Source organism: Parus major, chromosome 3 (genome assembly GCF_001522545.3).
Source record: "Parus major isolate Abel chromosome 3, Parus_major1.1, whole genome shotgun sequence".
In the NCBI taxonomy this organism is placed as follows: Eukaryota; Metazoa; Chordata; class Aves; order Passeriformes; family Paridae; genus Parus; species Parus major.
The window spans coordinates 20,712,951-20,731,674 of NC_031770.1; the positions used below are offsets into that span (position 1 = coordinate 20,712,951).

The 18,724-nt window shown below is 40.1% G+C and overlaps 1 protein-coding gene across 3 annotated transcripts in view; it reads left to right on the plus strand.

The window, feature by feature from the left end:
- Positions 1-18,724, plus strand: part of PTPN14 (protein tyrosine phosphatase non-receptor type 14) — a 110,319-nt gene that overhangs the window by 74,450 nt on the left and 17,145 nt on the right. For all 3 annotated transcript variants that reach the window (XM_015622330.1, XM_015622332.3, XM_015622331.3), the window contains exons 7-14: positions 1,250-1,337; positions 3,733-3,821; positions 5,412-5,499; positions 6,158-6,240; positions 8,497-8,554; positions 11,827-11,905; positions 13,565-15,054; positions 17,690-17,833. In XM_015622330.1, the coding sequence (XP_015477816.1) occupies positions 1,250-1,337; positions 3,733-3,821; positions 5,412-5,499; positions 6,158-6,240; positions 8,497-8,554; positions 11,827-11,905; positions 13,565-15,054; positions 17,690-17,833 (2,119 nt within the window). The remainder of the gene's footprint in view (positions 1-1,249; positions 1,338-3,732; positions 3,822-5,411; positions 5,500-6,157; positions 6,241-8,496; positions 8,555-11,826; positions 11,906-13,564; positions 15,055-17,689; positions 17,834-18,724) is intronic.

Below are 18,724 nucleotides of genomic sequence, written 5' to 3' on the forward strand. Positions count from 1 at the left end.
CTGGGTTTGAAGTCTCAAGGAGAAGACACAGTATAGTGTTACTAGTTAATGAGCTAGGAGTGTGTGCATTAGTGCTTCAGTAAAAAAACCTTCTTTGTGAGCAGGCGTCTTTCATGTTGTCCAGGTGTTTCAGTGGTGGAAGTGTTCAAACCTCTAGAGTGCTGTTATGGGAAAAATGGCAGTGCCCACATGTCATATGCAATAGGAATATTATGTGAAGGATGCTGCATTCCCCATTACATGAGAGAAAGTGGTTGTAAAAGGACAAATACCAGTCTCTAAGTCTAAGGCCGTTCTCAGTTTTGAGTTTCAATGCAAGCCTGGCCCTTTGATGCAACCAAAGGAATAGCTTCCAAGCCGGCCAGGAACAAGCCTGGTTCTGTTCTCTCCCTGCCATGGGCTGCTTGTGTGATCTTGGTTAACTCACAGACTTGAAAGGAAAGATTTCCCACCTGCTGTGCTCTATAGTGCTATTTCTGCAACACAAAGAGCAAATACTTCCCCTCACTTTCTGCAGGTAGATCGTATTCCACCTCCCTTCTCCCGGGTATTTGTCTGGTTCCTATATTTCTGTTTGTAAGCTGTGGTAAGAAGGAGCAAAGAGGAGAAAAATTAATAGTGGTCTTCTTTTGGAGTAACCTGCAATCTATTCAGACCTGCTTTTGAGAATTGAAAACTGTTTGAATTCCTGAGCTGTGACAGGAGCGTGTGTAGACACGTGTGTAAAAGTTTTCAGCTGGTTTGTTCTCACTTATGAAAGAGAATCTGTTCAACTTTTGGATTTAGTGCCTGTGTTTTTGAACAGCCAACTTGAAAATGTAGGTCTTTCCTTTTAAGTCATTTTAAGAAGCTCCAGTGGCCTTGTATAATATTCAGGCAGATTAGCACCCCTATGGTTCAAGTTTTCCACCCAAAACTATCCACAGCCTGATGGTTTATTAACGCCTGGAAAAGATTTGGTGTGTGTGGAAGAAGCTGAGTAATGTGATCACTTCTGTTTGTTCCTCCTGTCATTTGAACTGTGCTTTGTACCTTGTCTTAGTGACATTCAGTAAATTTTTCCCCCTTGCTGATAATGATCCTAATGTTGAAAGTTATCTTTGTGTTGTGCATTTCTAGGCAGCATTTCCAAAGTGCCTTCTCAAGTGGTTTGTGAAAATTGCATTTTTTTGCTAGTATTTGTGTGTGTGTGTGTGTGTGTGTGTGTGTGTAATATTGAACTGTTTGGTGACTTTTAATCTAATTGCAGTGGCATTACAGCAGCAGAGGCTGAGCTAATGTACATCAATGAAGTGGAACGTCTGGATGGGTTTGGACAGGAAATTTTCCCTGTGAAGGTATGTTAGTATATATTATAAAGGCACCTCTGAATCAAATGATGTACAACTCTGCAGCAACCTTTGGTCTGTGTGCAAGTCATGTTTGTCCAGAAGAGACAGGACTTGTTTAACTGCTCCAGAGGGTGAAATGACTGCTGGTAGTTTGAATGGACATTGCAGCATGAGGGTTACTTAGGCCCATAGCACTACTTATCTTCCATGAAAATCCTTGTTACAGAAGAGGTTGCTATGTTCTAGAGTGTGCTCTCTTGGGAATAAGAGATGCTCCTTGCTTTCTTTCATGTCTATGGGGGAGTGGCCAGTGCAAATGAATCTAATCTCTGGTCAACTTTAACAGGATAGGAAAATGAGACCTTTTCATGTCTTTCTAAGTTGCTACTTACATTAACTTCACTTTTCCTTAGTTTCCTTTATGTGCACACAAGTCTTCCATTTTTAATAAGGGGAAATTTCAGGGATTATTTTGCATTTGCAGTCACTTTCTCTTCACTAGAAGTCCCATTCTGCCATGGATTGTCTGGATGTGTGGCCTTATGTGCTGCTATGATAAAGTTGTGCTGAGAAACTGAAAACTGCTGTTCCTAACATGACCCATTTGTTTTTGCTAACCTACACAGTCACCCTAAGTGGTGGATTGTGAGTGGATTTCCTGCTATTTAAAGATAACTTGGAATTTAAAAACAAATGCAGACACACACCAAACAAAACAAAACAATCTTCCTGCTGAAGTTAAAATTGATCCTTTGGTGCCAATCTCAGAATTGGCCTGGGGGGAAGGAGCTAAATGGCAAAAAAAACTTTCAACCTGCCAAAAAAATTTTGGAATGTTTATTGCTAATGAATGAAATTAAAGCTTTCCTCAAATTCATTTGGAATAATGCTGCACACCACTACAAAAGATTTCTGTGTTGGAAGTGTCATTAGCTATTTTTGCATGTGTCAGTAAGGTAAGTATGAACAGTGGACTGGGTGCTCTGCAAAATGGCAGGACGGCGTTAGCCTTGCATCAAGGAGCAGCATGCTGGCCATGGAGACAAACAGAACTGCATTCAAAGGGGAAAATTAAAGATTTCTCTTTTTTTCCTGGTAGAAAATGTTATTAGAAATATGTGTCTTTCTTTCCATGTGGGTATTTGTGTGTATATACACACACACACACACGCGCGTAGATATACGTATTTGTGTGTATACAAACAGATACATTTACCCCCACGCATTCCCAATCTTTTTGCCTTGTAAAACTCCCTCTGGCACAAGGCAGAAGAATGTGTTGTCCTCTAATCAGACTAAACTGCTGACTCTCAGCTTCTGGATGAATTGCCAGCCATGGTCTGTTTGCAAAGGGCCTAGCACTCAGTAGTTAAGCAGGTGCAGAGACTCCATCGTTGCCTTCTAAAGATCAAGCACAGCAAGGCCAGGAGAACAGCTCTGATCTGATTTATTAAAATGCAGAGGCACCTGATGATTTCTACAGTGTGTGCAGGCATAGTGCATTAACTTCTCTCACATCCTTTCTTCTACCCATGCTTTCTAGCCACACTCATGGTGTTAGCATGATTTCTATTTACCACTTTAAAGGGTGAATCAATTACTATACATGCAGCTGAAGGGGAACTGTTCTTGCTTGTTGATAAATGTAGAAAAACCGCTTTTTCCGCAGTATTAAGCTTTTGTAGCCAAAAAAAGGAAAAGGTTTTTTTAAGAAAACTGCAAAATGGATCAGGAGCATGTGGTTTTCAAACAGGAGCCTACAAGGAGACATGGGTAGGTGCAAAAGCAATAGGACTTCTTAGTGTCCACTGTTTTTGCATTGTTTTTGTGTGGTGTGTGCAGTTGAATGTTTAACCCAACAACTGAAAATCAGTGGAGGGTGTATCTGCATAGAGAGGGAAGTACTTTTCGGGGTGACATGCTGTGAACTTCTATGTGGAGTACTTAAAGGAAGGAGGAAGTGTGGATGGTAAAACTTTTGAGAGGGATTCCATCTCCAGGTGTGGTGTTCTGAAATCTGTACATGTTTTAACAGATGTCTGGAGAAATACCATGGCTGTGAAAGACACCTATTGCTTTTGATATTCCTACGGTCTCTAGATAGTTGTAGTCACAAAGATAGGGGATGTGGGGTATTATACATAAGTGCAAATTTGTGATCTGTGTGGTGTTTGAGAGAGGAGAACTTTGAGCTCATTTAGCCTTCTTCTGTTCTCACAATAAATCGACGTAAGTCCTAACTGCTCTGAAATAATGAAAATCAGGGTCCAATCAATCAGCAAAATATAGGTTAGTCCTGCATCCACACTGAAGGGCTTCTCCTTGGTACTTCAGCATGCATTCCTATGAACCTATTGACCAGTTTCTTTATTAAATTAAATTTATTATCCTTTCTCTGCAGGATAACCATGGAAATGACATACACCTCGGTATTTTCTTCATGGGCATCTTCATAAAAAACAGAATTGGAAGGACAACTGTGATTTATAGGTAAAAACGAGGGTCTTTTGTATTTAAAGTGAGTTTCTTTCTAGAGCTGTATGTGTGGGATTTTTTCCTTGCATGTGACTGTAATAGTGGCAATTCTTTAACTAAGGAGTAGTAACCTTACTGTTTTCAGGATTGGTCTCTTGGCCCAAAGTGATTAGATAAAGAATAATTTCTGATGTCTGTGAATGGGTTGGATGGCAAGAAAGTTGTAGTAGCCTGTCATGTATTTTGTTCTAGTTTACAAGGCTTTGATCCCTTTTCTTCTCTTGTCTTTATGTCTTCTTCTTTGATGCTTCTGAATGCAAATCTGTTAAACCTCACAGCTGGCAGCCTAAGAGCTCAACACTTCTGAGAATCTGGTTGCCACATTTAGGCACCCCACTAAAAAATGTTGAACTTTTTCGTTCCGTGATTTTGAAAATCATGACTGGGTCACTCTATTGTTTCTTCTGCAGTTTATTTTGGCTAATAAGAATTACTTAGCTGTTAACTTGCTTTTGTGGGTTTGTTCTGTATGAAATGTTGCTAGAAATCTCCATGATTCCAGGGAGGATAGTTTTGCTCTTCCTTGCAGTTCTTCCAGTGGGTATTTTTATTACTGTTGCTGTTTAGTTGAAGTTGATTTTTAATCCCTGTGATTAGAGTAGGAATTTTGTGCAGCCTAAAAGCTGTGTTTTTTGAGGTGCACTGATTTTCAGTCAGTAGCTAAGGCTTATATTGGACTTCAGATGGAAGTTTTGGGGGGAATTGCTTTAAAAGAGCTTTCATTAGTCAGCTTAAAAAATGTTAGTGCTCCCTTTTCCCCCTAGCTGGTGTTTTGCATATGTAATTTTGAGAAGGAATTAGATAATCCTTTAATTGGGCCGGGTGACAAAAGCATGAAGTTTCTTTACATGTAGAAATGAGAGTTGGTGCTGGGATTCTTATTCTTTGGAAATATGCACTGCAAGCCTCCTGCCATGACATGAAGAGGAATGTATGCTGCAAACAGAACAAACAAGTCCTTTCCATCCCCATGGATTGCATGCAATGTACGCAAATGTCTGTCAGCTATTTGTAAGAAGATTATAATTCACGTCTTGGGCAACCTGACAATTACTTGGGAAAAAAAAAAAGATTGCAAACATAAAGCCAAAGTATTAACATGGTATGCATAGCCTACATAACCATGTTGTCAACTTAACCTTCTTTAGCAATAATTGGCACTGAATGAAAGGTGGAAACAGCATTTATGGAGGAATGTCACTTAAAACAAAATAATTATATTACATGTGGCAAAAATCAGTCAGTTCCAAAATGCCACAGTTCAGTAAAATAGTTACCATTAAAGTATCTTCTATTGTGAGTCTTCAAATTCATGTTTTTAAAGGGAGCTTTTAACTCTCCTGCTTTGGGTTAAGAGCTGAACATCTTTTCACTTTTAAACAGAATATGATTTTCTTATTTTCCTAACCAGGTTTCTTCACCAAAATGTTACTGAAAACCTTTCCCATAAAACGAGACTGATGTTGACTAATGGATTCTTACTGTGTTTGTGAAATGTTTGAATGTATGTGTTGGCAAACTCCAATGCATTTTTTTACTCTGCAGGTGGAATGACATTGGGAATATTGCTCATAACAAGTCTTCAATTGTTCTAGAGTTGATCAACAAAGAAGAGAATGTACTCTTTCACACAGTAAGAAAAAGATCTGATCTGTGTCATTGTGAAAACTACTTATGTAAAAATAAACCTTTAAAATTCCACTTTTCCAAAGAGGTTCACTTGCATAACACCACCCCTCCCCACAGTTCATGTTGTACTTTATGCAGAAAGAAAAATTAACTTCATTCAGGTACTAATTTCTGTGTTTTCTTCCAGGCGTCCTGAAATATCCTATGTTGGGAAGTCTGCAAAAAAACTTTTTTTTTGCAAAAGTGCTTTTTGAATGGCATAAATACAGCAGCATAAGCAGAGCTGGGCATGAGCTACCATGTGTGCACACACTGGAACTCAGAGGGCCATCATGCTGTTCTGTGCTATTTAAAATCAGTCCACATTTTCCTGAACCAAGATCACTATCAAACTGGACCAGCAAGCTTGAGCCATTTTACGGCTGCTGTGCCCCCCACACTGTGCCTTGGCAGTGTGTAAATGCACACCACTGGGTTTCAGTAATCTTATGCCCTCGGTGCTCTTGAAACCACTAGATGTGCTCTTGGGAACCAAATTCTGTATATGGCACAACTTACAAAGCATTCCTGCACCTGTTTTTTTTTTAAAAAAAAACTTTTGTCACTTCTTGGTAGGAATAACAAAATTAATTTTTTTATTATTTTTTTTCTCATTTTTAAAGGATGATCTTGAAAATGCCAAGTATATTTCACGTCTGTTTGCATCAAGACACAAGTTTTACAAACAGAACAAAATCTGCACAGAGTGAGTACTCTTGCTTCACAGTTGTTTTCTGACACCTTGCTTTGGAATTGTCTGAGTTTTGGCATGTCTGGTTTTGTTTGTTTTTTGGGGTTTGGGTTGTTTTTTTTTCCTAGTCACGTATGTCAGTTATTCTTTTCCCTTTTCCCTGTTTTTCCTGTTTTGTTTTAACCAACAGCAAGAACAGACAGTTGAGAATGAAATTTCATTCTGAGCCTTGTGACCTTTGATGCTCCCAAACTACAAAATCCTACAAGGAGTCTTGAATCAAAGGCCTTGGTGTCTGCTGTTGATAGCCCAGAATATTATCAGTCTAAACTGGTGTGAAAGGTGTCATAGGTTATCATGTCAAAATGTGAGCTGTAGCAGCAGATACACTGCCCATCCAGCAGCTAAGGGCGCTGGAAAGTGCAGGTTGTCATCTTCTAGTTGGGACAGGATAATTTATCTGCCTCTTACGTGTGCTGAACGAGGGAGGACACCTGGGTGCATTAATATGCGTAGCTGTACTGCCACAACACAGCAGAGGTTGTAAATCTAAACCTGAAGTCTCCTTTAGGCTCTGGTTTGAGCACTTTCTTAGAAACTGGCTTTGAGCTAGTCTTCTCACACAGGTGGATTCCTTATAAATGAAGGAGGAATTCATTAGGCTTTAGCTTTAATTCAAAAGTCTGTTTCTTAGCTGAGATGTTTCATTTACACCAGCACACATTTTCAGATTGAGATAAATTTGGCTTTCAAAAGGTTAGAGTTTTGAGAAATTTTTGTGGTGTGCTGGTCAGAGAACATGAAATTCTTGCAAAACTTACCATGAAGAAGTCTCATCTCTATCAACAACACTAGTTAGAGCTGGACATCCCATCTGTTCAGCTGGGTAATGCCATCTGTTGGAAAAGAAATCCAAAATGATGAGGGGAAGATGAGGAGGTCTTTCATGTGTGCACACATTATATTAACCTAGGGTGAGTTAGAGCATAGGAGAGTCCAATGAGGTGAACTGCTCTCAGTGATCTTTCCACTTACAGAAAAGAGATGTTGACTAGATTTTACATGTTGCTGGGAGGTGAGTGGAAGACTGGAAAAGACATTCCTTAGCAGCATATAATGGATTTCAATAGTCCAATACTAAATTCAATTTTAATGGTTCCAGAGGGATTGAATTCAAAGGGAGCTCCTGATTGTCTCCCCTGTGACAGGCAAGAAAGAAAACAAAATACCATAGTCTGTCACCTTGGGATATTTACTCTTTGAAGCTGTGTGTTGGGGTCAACAGAGAGAACTTTGTTACCAGTCATAACCCAGACTGCAGAAGCCATAGCTTTTGATCATGTTTCTTTCTAAACACTGAACAATTAGTTTGTAGGTCCTATGAATGTGTTGTATGTAGCAGTTTCATAGGCAATTTGCAAATATTTGGACTAATAAAGGTAGGGAATGTCACAAAGTCAAAGAGTGAAATAACAAGTTTCAATGTATTTTTGTCATTAGAACTGCTCTCCTTACCATGGTCTCATGTGGTATAAGCTTGTGTGCTAGAGCTACATATATTGATGACAGCATATGCCAGAGTGTGTTTTCTAGCCAAATAATTTTCCTGCTCTCTGTGTTAAAATGATAGTTGTTTGTTTTCCTGTGTGCCTTTCCTCTAATCGCACATAACATCATTCACCAGATCAGAAACTGTAAGAGGACAAATTCCACCTTTCCTCTCTTCACGTAAGCACTATATTTCTACCTCCTTCAACTTGTTTCCTTCCCTTCCTTGTATTTTTTTCCTCCTACACTCCTTGTTCCTTCCACTGCACCTGGCCACTCTAACATTGTATGTGGCTCTGCTAGTACTGTCTAACCAGTTGGTTTTTTCCCTTTTCGTCCTGATCTGTGTGCATTGCTTTGGAGTGATTCATATCAATTTAATAAGATTATCCTTGGTTTAATGATCACATAAAGTCACCTGAGACTGTACCTGTGTGCCATGTTCAGTTTTTCTACTTAAGAGAGTTGTTTAATTAATTTAAAACCATAATTTTTCTTTCTTGTGTTTCCAAGTGAGCCAAATAGGATAAGGAACAAAAGGCATGTGTAGTTTGGAATGGGAACATTTGCTGTATTTAAAGGAGAACCTGAATTATTTTCATTTATTCATATATCTAAAAATCTCAGTAAGGAGCAATATTCTTCACATCTTGTTTTTCCCTTTCATTCTTGACTCAGAATTGAGATATTGTGGTTTCTATCATCTCTCTTTTTCCTCCACAGACAATCAAATTCTCCTCCCCCTATCCGACGACGGCCAACCTGGAGTAGGTCATCTTTGGTACGTGCCACTGTGAGGTCTTTAAAAATATCTATATCATTTCTAATGGGATGAGGCATTGTGTAAGATTAACTACATTCTAAATTTCAAATAAGCCCATTAACTCATTTCTTGTTGGCAATATGATTGGAATGAGTTTCAAGGGTGTGACTGCCCAGATTGATTAACTGGATAATATCACCACTGAGTAGTAAAAATTACAGTCTTCAAGGCACTATATTTTTATTTGCCCTGCAGAAACTGAGCATCTTTTCTGCTGGATTGAGGTTATTTCAACACATAGAGAAAATAATCCTCTAGAAAGAATTTGAAGTGTCTTGTGTTCTATGCATCAAATCTAGTCATTATGTAATGTTGCGTTTCACATTTCTTCAATCCTCATGTTTTTGTGCAAAGACTACTTACAATTTACCAGCTTCTTGGGTTAAGGCCCTATTTTATGTGTGAAGTTACTGTTAATTTAAGTTAAACTATTAGAATCACTCAGGATTGTGATTGAGAAGTTTTCTTAAATCAATTTATTTCTGTTTAACTAATCCCCAGAAACGCTCTAATTCTGACAAAACTGGGTAATATTTTCCTGAAATATTTACCAAAAAAAAACAACAAACATGTGTGAGTCTTTTTTTTTTTTTTCCTCTTGTCGATTCTAAAGAAACTCTTTTTGGGTTAAATTTTAACATCTAGCATGTCAGTATTTTTAATCTTATTTAACAGATTGTGATTTTCTGTAACTGTAGCAGTGCTGGTTCCTTGGACAGAGGGCAATGTTTATCTCCCTGCAGGTTGCCAGTTTTCACGTGTGGTATAGGCTATACTTACTTTGTAGACCTTTCCAGAGTAAAAGAAGACTGCTATTTCTGCATGGCATCAAGCTGATGTGGGCAAGTGTTTTTTGGACATTTCCCCACAGCATGGTTACAACTTGTGAAAATGTTCCAAAATTAGGTTTAAGAAGGTACTGATTTGAGGATAGCTTTATCCTTGCAGATTTCAACGCAGATTATTTTCCTGTGTGTATGTACCCAATCCAGAGATGCACTCTGTTTCCCAGGCACTGGCAGGAAAGCTGCTGTAGCTGCCTCCAGATTTCTTTGTCCTTTCATTATCAAGGTGTTTCTAAGGTGTCATGATGCAACACACAGGCTGCATATTGCATTCCCTTCGGCATATTTACGGTATTTTTGGTACCTATGAGTTAGGTCCCTGGAAATGACGATGAAAAACTGAAGGTGGAAAAACGAGCTGTGCTTTGCATTTTTATTTTATTTTTATTTTTATGGCTTCTGTTATATCATAAGAGAGAAATGTGAGCAGCTTTCTAAATTATATATGAAAAATGGAAATCTGTTCTTTCAAAAGAAAAATCCTGCTGCCACTTTGTTTTAAACATAAGCACGCAACAAGCCTTTAAATCCCCAAAGTCTCAGGAAGATCAAGAGGAAGAATGTGGGTTCATCAATTGAAAAGTGCACTGGGCTGCTGACTCCTCACGGTGAACTTTCAGCTGCCTTTTTCGTAATTGTTCTGTTAACTTGTTGGAACAGTTCTCTTTGGGAGGAAAAAAAAGTCCTCCTGACTGTTGTCTGAACTGCACATACCTTCATACACCTACCTATTCATCTGTCTTGTATAGCAATAAATCAGTAGCAGAAATGGGAAGTGAAGTGGAATCTTTGGGGTGAGGCTCTGCCACTTCACTAGGGATCATGTTCTTTACTTTCAGATCAAGACCCTTTATATGGTTTTGGCATGGTTTCTGCTGTCTCTTTTTCCTGTCAGACCACCCAGCGATGTTGGTTTTCCAGAAAAACCCCCTCAGTGTAGGAGATCTTAATATTATGGTACGTTTAATTACCCAATTTTTAAAAAAATCCAAGTTATCATTAATTTGGATATTGTTGTTCTGCAGATCCCAGGGTTCTTTTTTTCAAAGGAGGCAGATAGGCCTTAGAAATAAAAATTCTAAATTTCTTGCAGATACATTTCATAACATCTATCACAAAGAAAACTGTCTGATCCAGATGTACACATTCTTAGTAGAAGTCACTTCTCCTTCCTTGCACTTTTCCTCTGCCCTCCATTTGTTAGGCTTCCCAGCATCTCAGTTAGTTCCAGCCTCAGCTTCTCTACTAAAATTATCAATAGCAGTCTCCTTGGCCCAGGTTGTTCAGTGAGACTAGGGCTTTATACCTCTGGAACTAATTCTTGTAGCAAAAAGACTTCTTGTTGTTTTCCAGCTCTGGCTTAATACAACTATTTTGTATGCAAGAATTCATACTGAGCCCAGTATCTTTAATTCTTATTCCTTCTCACCATTTTCGTAGAAAATTTAAATCTTACCCCTTCCCCACCCCCTCTTTGCTAGCAAACTTGCATGGTGCTCATCTGGTGCATGTGCACGCAAAGGCAGATTATGTGGGGTTTTTTGCCTTGGGCATCCACAGTATTCCTTAATAGGTTGAACTACGTGAATCAGCCTGGATGAAGAGCCCTTATTGTGCTGCTAAGGAAGACACATTCATGAGACAGGAGTGTCTTCCTTGTCTTTCTGCTTACTTCATATATTGAAATATGTTTTCATAAACTTCGCTCTGTGACACCAGACAGGACATTGCAGTGCAGGTGGCAAAATAGAATTGCAAAACACGTTGGTTTACCAAGGGACAAAGCTGGGGAGTAATATGGCATCAGCTCTGATTTATTTTCTGTAAATTATCCTGCTGATTTAATGCTGAGTTGCCCCCTCTATGACTTGTGTTAAATATTTTGTTTCAGTGCAGATTATTAGAGTAAACTCAAATACATTATCTAAGGAATTCAATGTTCTTGTAATTTACGGAGTTCTTTTAAGTCCATATGTGGTCCTGTTGCTTGTATAACAGTGTCCCAAGTCCTTGAATTTGTTCCATGTCTGCTTTTGTCCTGATTAGGTGCCTGTTTTGTTTGGGTTTAATTCTTTAAGGGCAACGGCTTTTAATAAAAATGTGAAGAATTTTAAAAGAGCTGAAATTATGAATGTTGTTTTTTGAAGTGGTTGAGCTTAAAGGAATCTTAACTGGTCAGTTTTGGGCTCTGTAACAAAATTTAGCAAGCAATTTACAAAAGGTTATTTTCTGTTCTATAAGGAGCTGCCAAGATGTGTTTTTGGCTGGGTAAGAAAGAGCAGTATTCAGTGGAAAGGGCTATGAACTGTTTTTCCCATTTTAGCCACAAAAATTGTAGCAACTGAAGTTCTAATGCTTTTTTATTTCCTTGTGCTTTTATTTCAGCCAAGACAACATCCTTTTATACTGCCTCCTATGCATGTCCAGTGTGGAGAACACTACACTGAAACACATAATTCACAAGGTACGTAGAGCAAATATTTTCCCTTTAATGTACTTTAATTTTATGTGTATGCGAAGAAGCTCCTAAGCCTTATGTCCAGATTTATAATGTCATCATGGTCAAACGAGAGCTGCTGCTGCTGCAGGAGAACTAGTGGTTTTATGGTTAATGTTGCAGTAAGTCTTCCATTTGAAGTCAAATTTCAGTTTTCAAATTTCCCTAAAATATCTGCGTATGATTATATGGACCTTAGACTTGGTATTCCAGTTCAGTGAGCTGAAAAAAATAATTTCTAAAGGGAGTATGATGGCTGTACTCAAAGTGCCAGCTGGGGCCAGGGAGAGAAATCAAGTGAGGGAAAAGGGGAAAGCAAAAAGCTTTTACTGTAGGAGAAATCATAGTGTTCTGTCCAAGAATCTGTATCTGTAGACAACCTTCTCTGCTGATTTCTCACCACCATCTGCCTGCACAGTTAGCCTTACAGACACAAGGAGGGTTAACTATTTTTATGCCCACATTTGACAAATAAATTCTTTAAGAGGTTTTTCCAGGTTACTTTGATCAAGTCTGGGACTAGAACCTAGCCCTTAAACAGCTTGAGTCTCACTCACTTAACCATCCCACCTTTTGGAATGCGTGTAGCCAGGACTGTTAGGCTCCTGTTCTTTGCAGCTCATGAGAGGTACAGTTGAAGTGCTCTCACCTGCAGAGGAACTCCCAATCATACCTGTTGGTGTTTTGGGTTGTGGGGTCTGACTCTTTTTAAGGTAGAATTTGATAAATATTGAAAGGAGCCTTTTAGTAGAGTTCCTTGCATACAGTAGATGACTTAGTGGCTGCTACTGCTCAACTGTGAAGGTGAGGCTGTGAAGGATATTCTCAATTTTAGAAGAATTGTAAAATTCCCTTAGTTTTACAACAGACTTTTCTACATTACTAAAGAACGTAGCTGATTTCAGAGTGTGGGAAGTTATTACTCTTTTCATACAAGATTTTCAACAGGGACAGTCTTGCAGTAAAGATGTGATCCAGGATATGATCTTTACTATCTTGATTTCCTCTCAGGTATGCTTTGCTGAAGTATTTAACATTCTATAGTTCATGTGTAGGGTGGTTTGTTGTTTGGGTGTTTTTTGTTTGTTTTTTTTTCTTTTTTCCTGAGCTTTGATCACCCAAATGTGTCATACTTCAGATCCTCAAAACTGTTGATTGGTCTAAAGTAGGATTTCCAATTTCACAGTCCCCTGATACTCTGAATCTCAGACAGCCTTGTATCAACAGAAAAGACAAGAAAATTTTTCAGGTTAACCATATGCTTGCAGCGCTGGAGTTCTAAGGTGTAAGCAGCACTGAAGCCTTTCACGATGCTGAGGGAGGAGATGCCCCTTTATTCTTCCTTGCCACCTCAGGCAAAAACACTTCCTCTCTTACCCCTTTCATGTTTCCCACAAGGTTCATAACTAGTACTATATTTTCCTAAGTGTTGGGAATGTTTAAGTGGGTAGTTTTGCTTTAGTTCTATTTCAGTGGCTCAAGGACGCTCCCAAGACCAAACATTCCCTGCACTTGTGCAGTAAGCTGTCTCTGCACTCATTGGTGCAGACTGATGCATTTAAAGTTTTGTTAACAGTGAATAAGCCCTTGTGGGTTAAAATTGTCAACACTTCTCTCTCTACACAGATAGCATTTTCCATGGAAATGAAGAAACTTTCTACTGTAGGTCTCAGACCAGTTTGGATAGGTGTCCAATGGACTTCAGCTACTTGAATGGTAATGGACCCAATGGGAGTGTATGCAGTGCCCACAGCATGAACTCTCTCAATCGCTCACAGAACTTCATCCAGGCATCTCCAATGTCCTCAAATCTGAGCATCCCGGGAAGTGACATCATGAGAGCAGACTATATCCCCAGCCACAGACACAGTGCAATCATCGTCCCGTCTTACAGGCCAACTCCAGATTATGAAACTGTCATGAGGCAAATGAAGAGAGGGGTGATCCAGATGGATAGCCAAAGTCAATCTTTGAGGAATCTCAATATTGGAAACACACATGCTTACAACCAGCCAGAAGACCTAGTTTACAGCCAGCCTGAGATTCGAGAGAGGCCCCCTTACATGATCACCTACGGGCCTCAGGGGGCTGGCTATAACAAGCCTGTGGCCCCATCTGACCAAATGAACCCGAACAATGCTGCTCAGAATAAGACAGCAGCCAGCGCCATATCCCACACGGTCAGCACCCCAGAACTGGCCAACATGCAGCTGCAGAGCAGCCAGAGCTGCAACACCACCCACATGCTAAAGAACTATCTCTTCAGACCCCCGCCTCCGTACCCGCGCCCGCGCCCTGCCACCAGCACGCCCGACCTGGCCAGCCACCGGCACAAGTATGTCAGTGGTAGCAGCCCTGACTTGGTCACTCGTAAGGTCCAGCTCTCAGTGAAAACCTTCCAGGAAGACAGCTCGCCCGTGGTGCGCCAGTCACTGCAGGAGGTCAGCGAGCCCCTCATGGCCGTGAAGCACCACGCGGCGGTGAACAAGCGCCACAGCCTGGAGGTCATCAGCAATATGGTGCGCGGGATAGAAGCCATGGCCTTAAAAACTTTAAACGCCCCTCTGCCACGCAGGAACACTTTGCGGGAGCAGGTGCAGCCAGAAGAGTCGGTTCAGATGGGGCATGAAGTTCAACAAGTCCCTCATTACCACCACAAAAAGACATTTTCCGATGCCACGATGCTGATACACAGCAGTGAGAGCGAAGAGGAAGAGGAAACACAAGAATCTGTGTCCCGGATAGCGGCCCTTCACGAGAACATGGAGTACAGTGCTCAGCTGCAAGCTGCCTTGGCTAGAATACCAAATAAACCTCCTCCAGAGTATCCTGGGCCTCGTAAAAGTGTCAGCAATGGAGCACTGAGGCAGGACCACGTTAGCATTTCTGTGGCTGTAGCCAGGGCCAAGGCCATGAGGCCGGGGCCTTCCAAAGCCATCAGTGTCTCTCGAACTGATCAAGTGGCAATAAATGGGTCTTCACTGGGGCCCTCCATCTCGGAGCCTGACCTCACCAGCGTGAAGGAGCGGGTCAAGAAAGAACCGGTCAAGGAAAGGCCTGTGTCTGAAATGTTTTCTATCGAGGACAGCATTATAGAGAGAGAGATCATGATGAGGGTAAGTGCCTTTCTCTATTGTGGTGGCTTCTTGGAAATGAAAAATCACACAAGTCAACTTCCATACCAGAAAATTATTGGGTCAGTAAACTGCAGGAAACGTGTGTGGGAAGCTGTGGATTTGCCTAAAGTTGGGAAATGTGATATTAAGTGCCACATACAATTTGGTTTTGTGGGCCATCGAGGGGACTGATCCCGTGCACTGCTTGGGCTTGTCTGTTTCCTCAGCTGTGGCTCTTTGGCTGCTGGCCAGACCTGTGTTTGACCCAGCTGACGATGCCACCACCCTGGCAGCAGTGCTGGCTGGAGGTGGGTGGCAGGGCGGGCAGCTGGGGATGAGGAGGCTGATGCAAAGCCCTTGATGCCTGCTTCCCTTTAGGATTTGAGGGCAGGGCGAGTCTGGAATGCATTTGCTGAGATGGGTGGGAGGTTGTGGTTTTGGCACGGTGTTTTATTCCTCCTTTGCAAGGGTGTTGGGTGAAGTATCACATAACATAATGGCAACTTGAAATTTTTTTAAATGATCTTTAATTCCCTTCCTGCCACTTTATGTAACATAGTTATCTGAATAAAACCCTGGTAGCCCTAGAATATGAATTGTTGGTTTTGCCAGTAACCAAGGAACCGGATATCTAAATAGAGAAGCAGCAGATGTAGAGGCCGTGTGGTTGAGCATCTGGGTTGTTTATTTTGTTAAAAATGCACTCAAGTATGAGAAGTAGGGTTCTGATAAACTTGCAATGAATTTTAAATAAGAAGTATTTAAAGGCAATGAGAGAAATATGAGGGGTGCTTATCACTTAGTGACCTACTTACGCACATGGTGTAGTGCTGTGAGCAGTGCAACTGCAGTCACAGAAACTCCAGTGTATGCTGTGGGTCTTGTTTTCAGCACTGAGGTCTGAAACAAAAACAATTCCTGAAAAAAATAATAAAACATCTAAATGGTCCAAAGCAGAAAAGAGTTTGTACTAGATCAATAACTGGCTATATTTAAATACTACTGTATATTCAAAGGAAATTTTCCAAACATATCCGTTGTTGTTTTTGTCCATTGGGCATCCTTATGCTGATGTAACTGTTAGCAATACAACCTGAGCTACTTAAACTGCAACATGGAGACTGAGTTTAGTCCTTGACAACTCCTAAACTTTAAATGGAAAATAGATACTTGACTATAAACCTGATTTTTCATTAATGAATAGACATTGGTATAACAACAAGCACGCATATGCTCTTTTGATCTTCTGATGAAAGAAAATTTAGTGAAAAGCAGGAGCCTACAGGATTTTAGAATGGAAATGAAGATGAGAAGAGATGCTTGAATATTCTTTCTCTGCAATAGCCATTCAGATCACTTTGGTCAAAAGGTCCTTTATTTGTTGTTGCTTTGAAAATAAAGGGGGGAGCCTTAGCATTAAGCTTTTCAGGTGGTTTCAGCCTAGATGAAGAATCTTGACATGTGTGGACCTTCCTTTTGTCACAGGAATCAGGTGTTATATTAATGATAATTTGGTGACCATGATCTGTTAAGCACAGACTTTCTTCTCTTTCACCTTTGAAGTAGTAAAAATAATAAAATTCCCAAACAAAGGAAAATACTTTAATTTTCGTGCTTTCTCAAAGTATAAAAAGATGCCAGAGTGGGTTTGGATGTTTGTGTTTTCGCTTGTGCTCTGGAGGAACCCAGTAGTGGTTCAAGGAACAAGGTCACAAGCTTTTGAAAAATCAAGGCATATACATACGTCTGAGGGCATTCAGGTTCAATTGTGTGTTTCTAGGAGCTGAGCTTGGCCCATCTGGTGTCCACAGCTTCCATATGTGTGCTGAGAACCAGGCACCCCTTCTGCTTATCCATCCTTCCAAATCCAGCAGAAAGAGCTGTTAAGGAAATGGAATAAAATATTCCTAATTTGGGTAGTTCTGGAGATGCTCTGTCTTTTTTGATGCTTCAATTCCCAGTGGCATAAGGAGGGGACAGCAGGATGAATTTAAAATTCATGCTCTGGTTCTCCATATCATACCATAATATTATTCATGAATATGATAAATAATATCCCTCCCTGGCTGTTATTGCATTCAGTTTCTGGAACATGTGAGCTCAGTTTTTAGTGCAGAATATATCATGGGTGCTGTTTGAATCACCATAAAAGCTGAGTGCATTAGAAGACTTCTCATTTTAAGTATTACCATCACAGAAGAGAAACAATGGCCTGTGTTTTAGTGTGTGTTGTTATAGATTGAAATTATTGCCTTTCAGAAGATGCCCCAGGTATCTTGGCTTTGGTAGTGCTACTTTAACGTAACAGGGTGATGCTTTGTGTGTCCTGCATTCAGAATAATGTCTGCAGGAAAATGCTTGAGATTGTGTTTGTGTGTCTTTTGATGGCATGTAAACTGTATTACATGCTGGGATTGCTTCTTTGAAATTAAAATTCTGTGCTCATGTATGAGCAGGCCTTTGAGGAATAACAGGAAGAATAGAGGTTGTATTTGAATTTACGATGCTAATGGTGATCATCTGCATTCCTTGGCCAGAGAGTTGCAGATTTTGGAGATTAAAAAAACATTCCAGCATTTTACTGGCATTATAAATAATCACACAGAGATGAAAACGTGCCTTTTCTTGCCAAAAGAATCTAGAAAAGCAGAAGATGGCAGGCCTGGAGGCCCAGAAGAGGCCCTTGATGTTGGCAGCACTGAACGGACTCTCAGTTGCTAGGGTTCCAGTGCCGGAGGACAGCCAGGATGAAGTCACCAAGGTGCCAATGGATGAGAGGGTAAGATGGAGCCTCACGAAATGTTGCTTGTTCCTTTTGTTCCCAGAAGCATAAGGTATCTAAAATACTAAAATTTGATTTAAAATGTGAAAAAAAAATCTCTTAAAAGTTATTAGAGCCATTAACACAGAAGGTCTATGGCTAACACTGATATGTCTTTGAATGCAGGCAAAGCATCAAATATCTTGAACATTTACTGAGGCCAGTGAAAAAGGAGGCTTTTCTCTGTTTCACCTGACTGTGCAATGTCATACAGGATCAATCTGTAAATCTCACACTTTGCACATTTTTCACTTGATGGGGCGAAGTTCTGCAGTGCTCACCCACAGATACTGTCTTTCATGTTCTGATACAGATAAGGAGTTTGGTTAATGTCTCTAATGGGATTAAATTTTTTTAAAAAAAGTTATTTGCCTCCTGATGTTTGCACACACAGGTGTGTGCATGTATATGGAATTTGAGATATTAAAAACAGTTGCTGCTGTTAAGATTTGAGAAACAAACTTGCAAAGAATCTTTCTGGTTTTCTGGCTAGAAATTTGCAGCCTTGTGTTGTTTGGTACCCAGGGAGTAGGTAGGGAGTAGTAGACTTCGTCTCTACCTTGTCTGTGTGTGGTGCTGTGTTCAACCACAGACACTGCATCCTTGTGAGTTAAAGCAGTATTTTGAAAATGTGGGCCACATCACACTTCTTGCTGTACAATCTTCTTCCTGGAAAAAAAACCCAAAACACTAAAATATCTATTATATTGAAATCATATATTCATGCTGAAATTCTTACTGAACCAAGATTATTTAGCATAGGTTTGGTTTTTATGCTATCAGTCTTCAAAAATGTGGAGGTGGAATGTAAAACTGTAAAATTTGCCAGTGGTTTCACTTGGTAGAAAT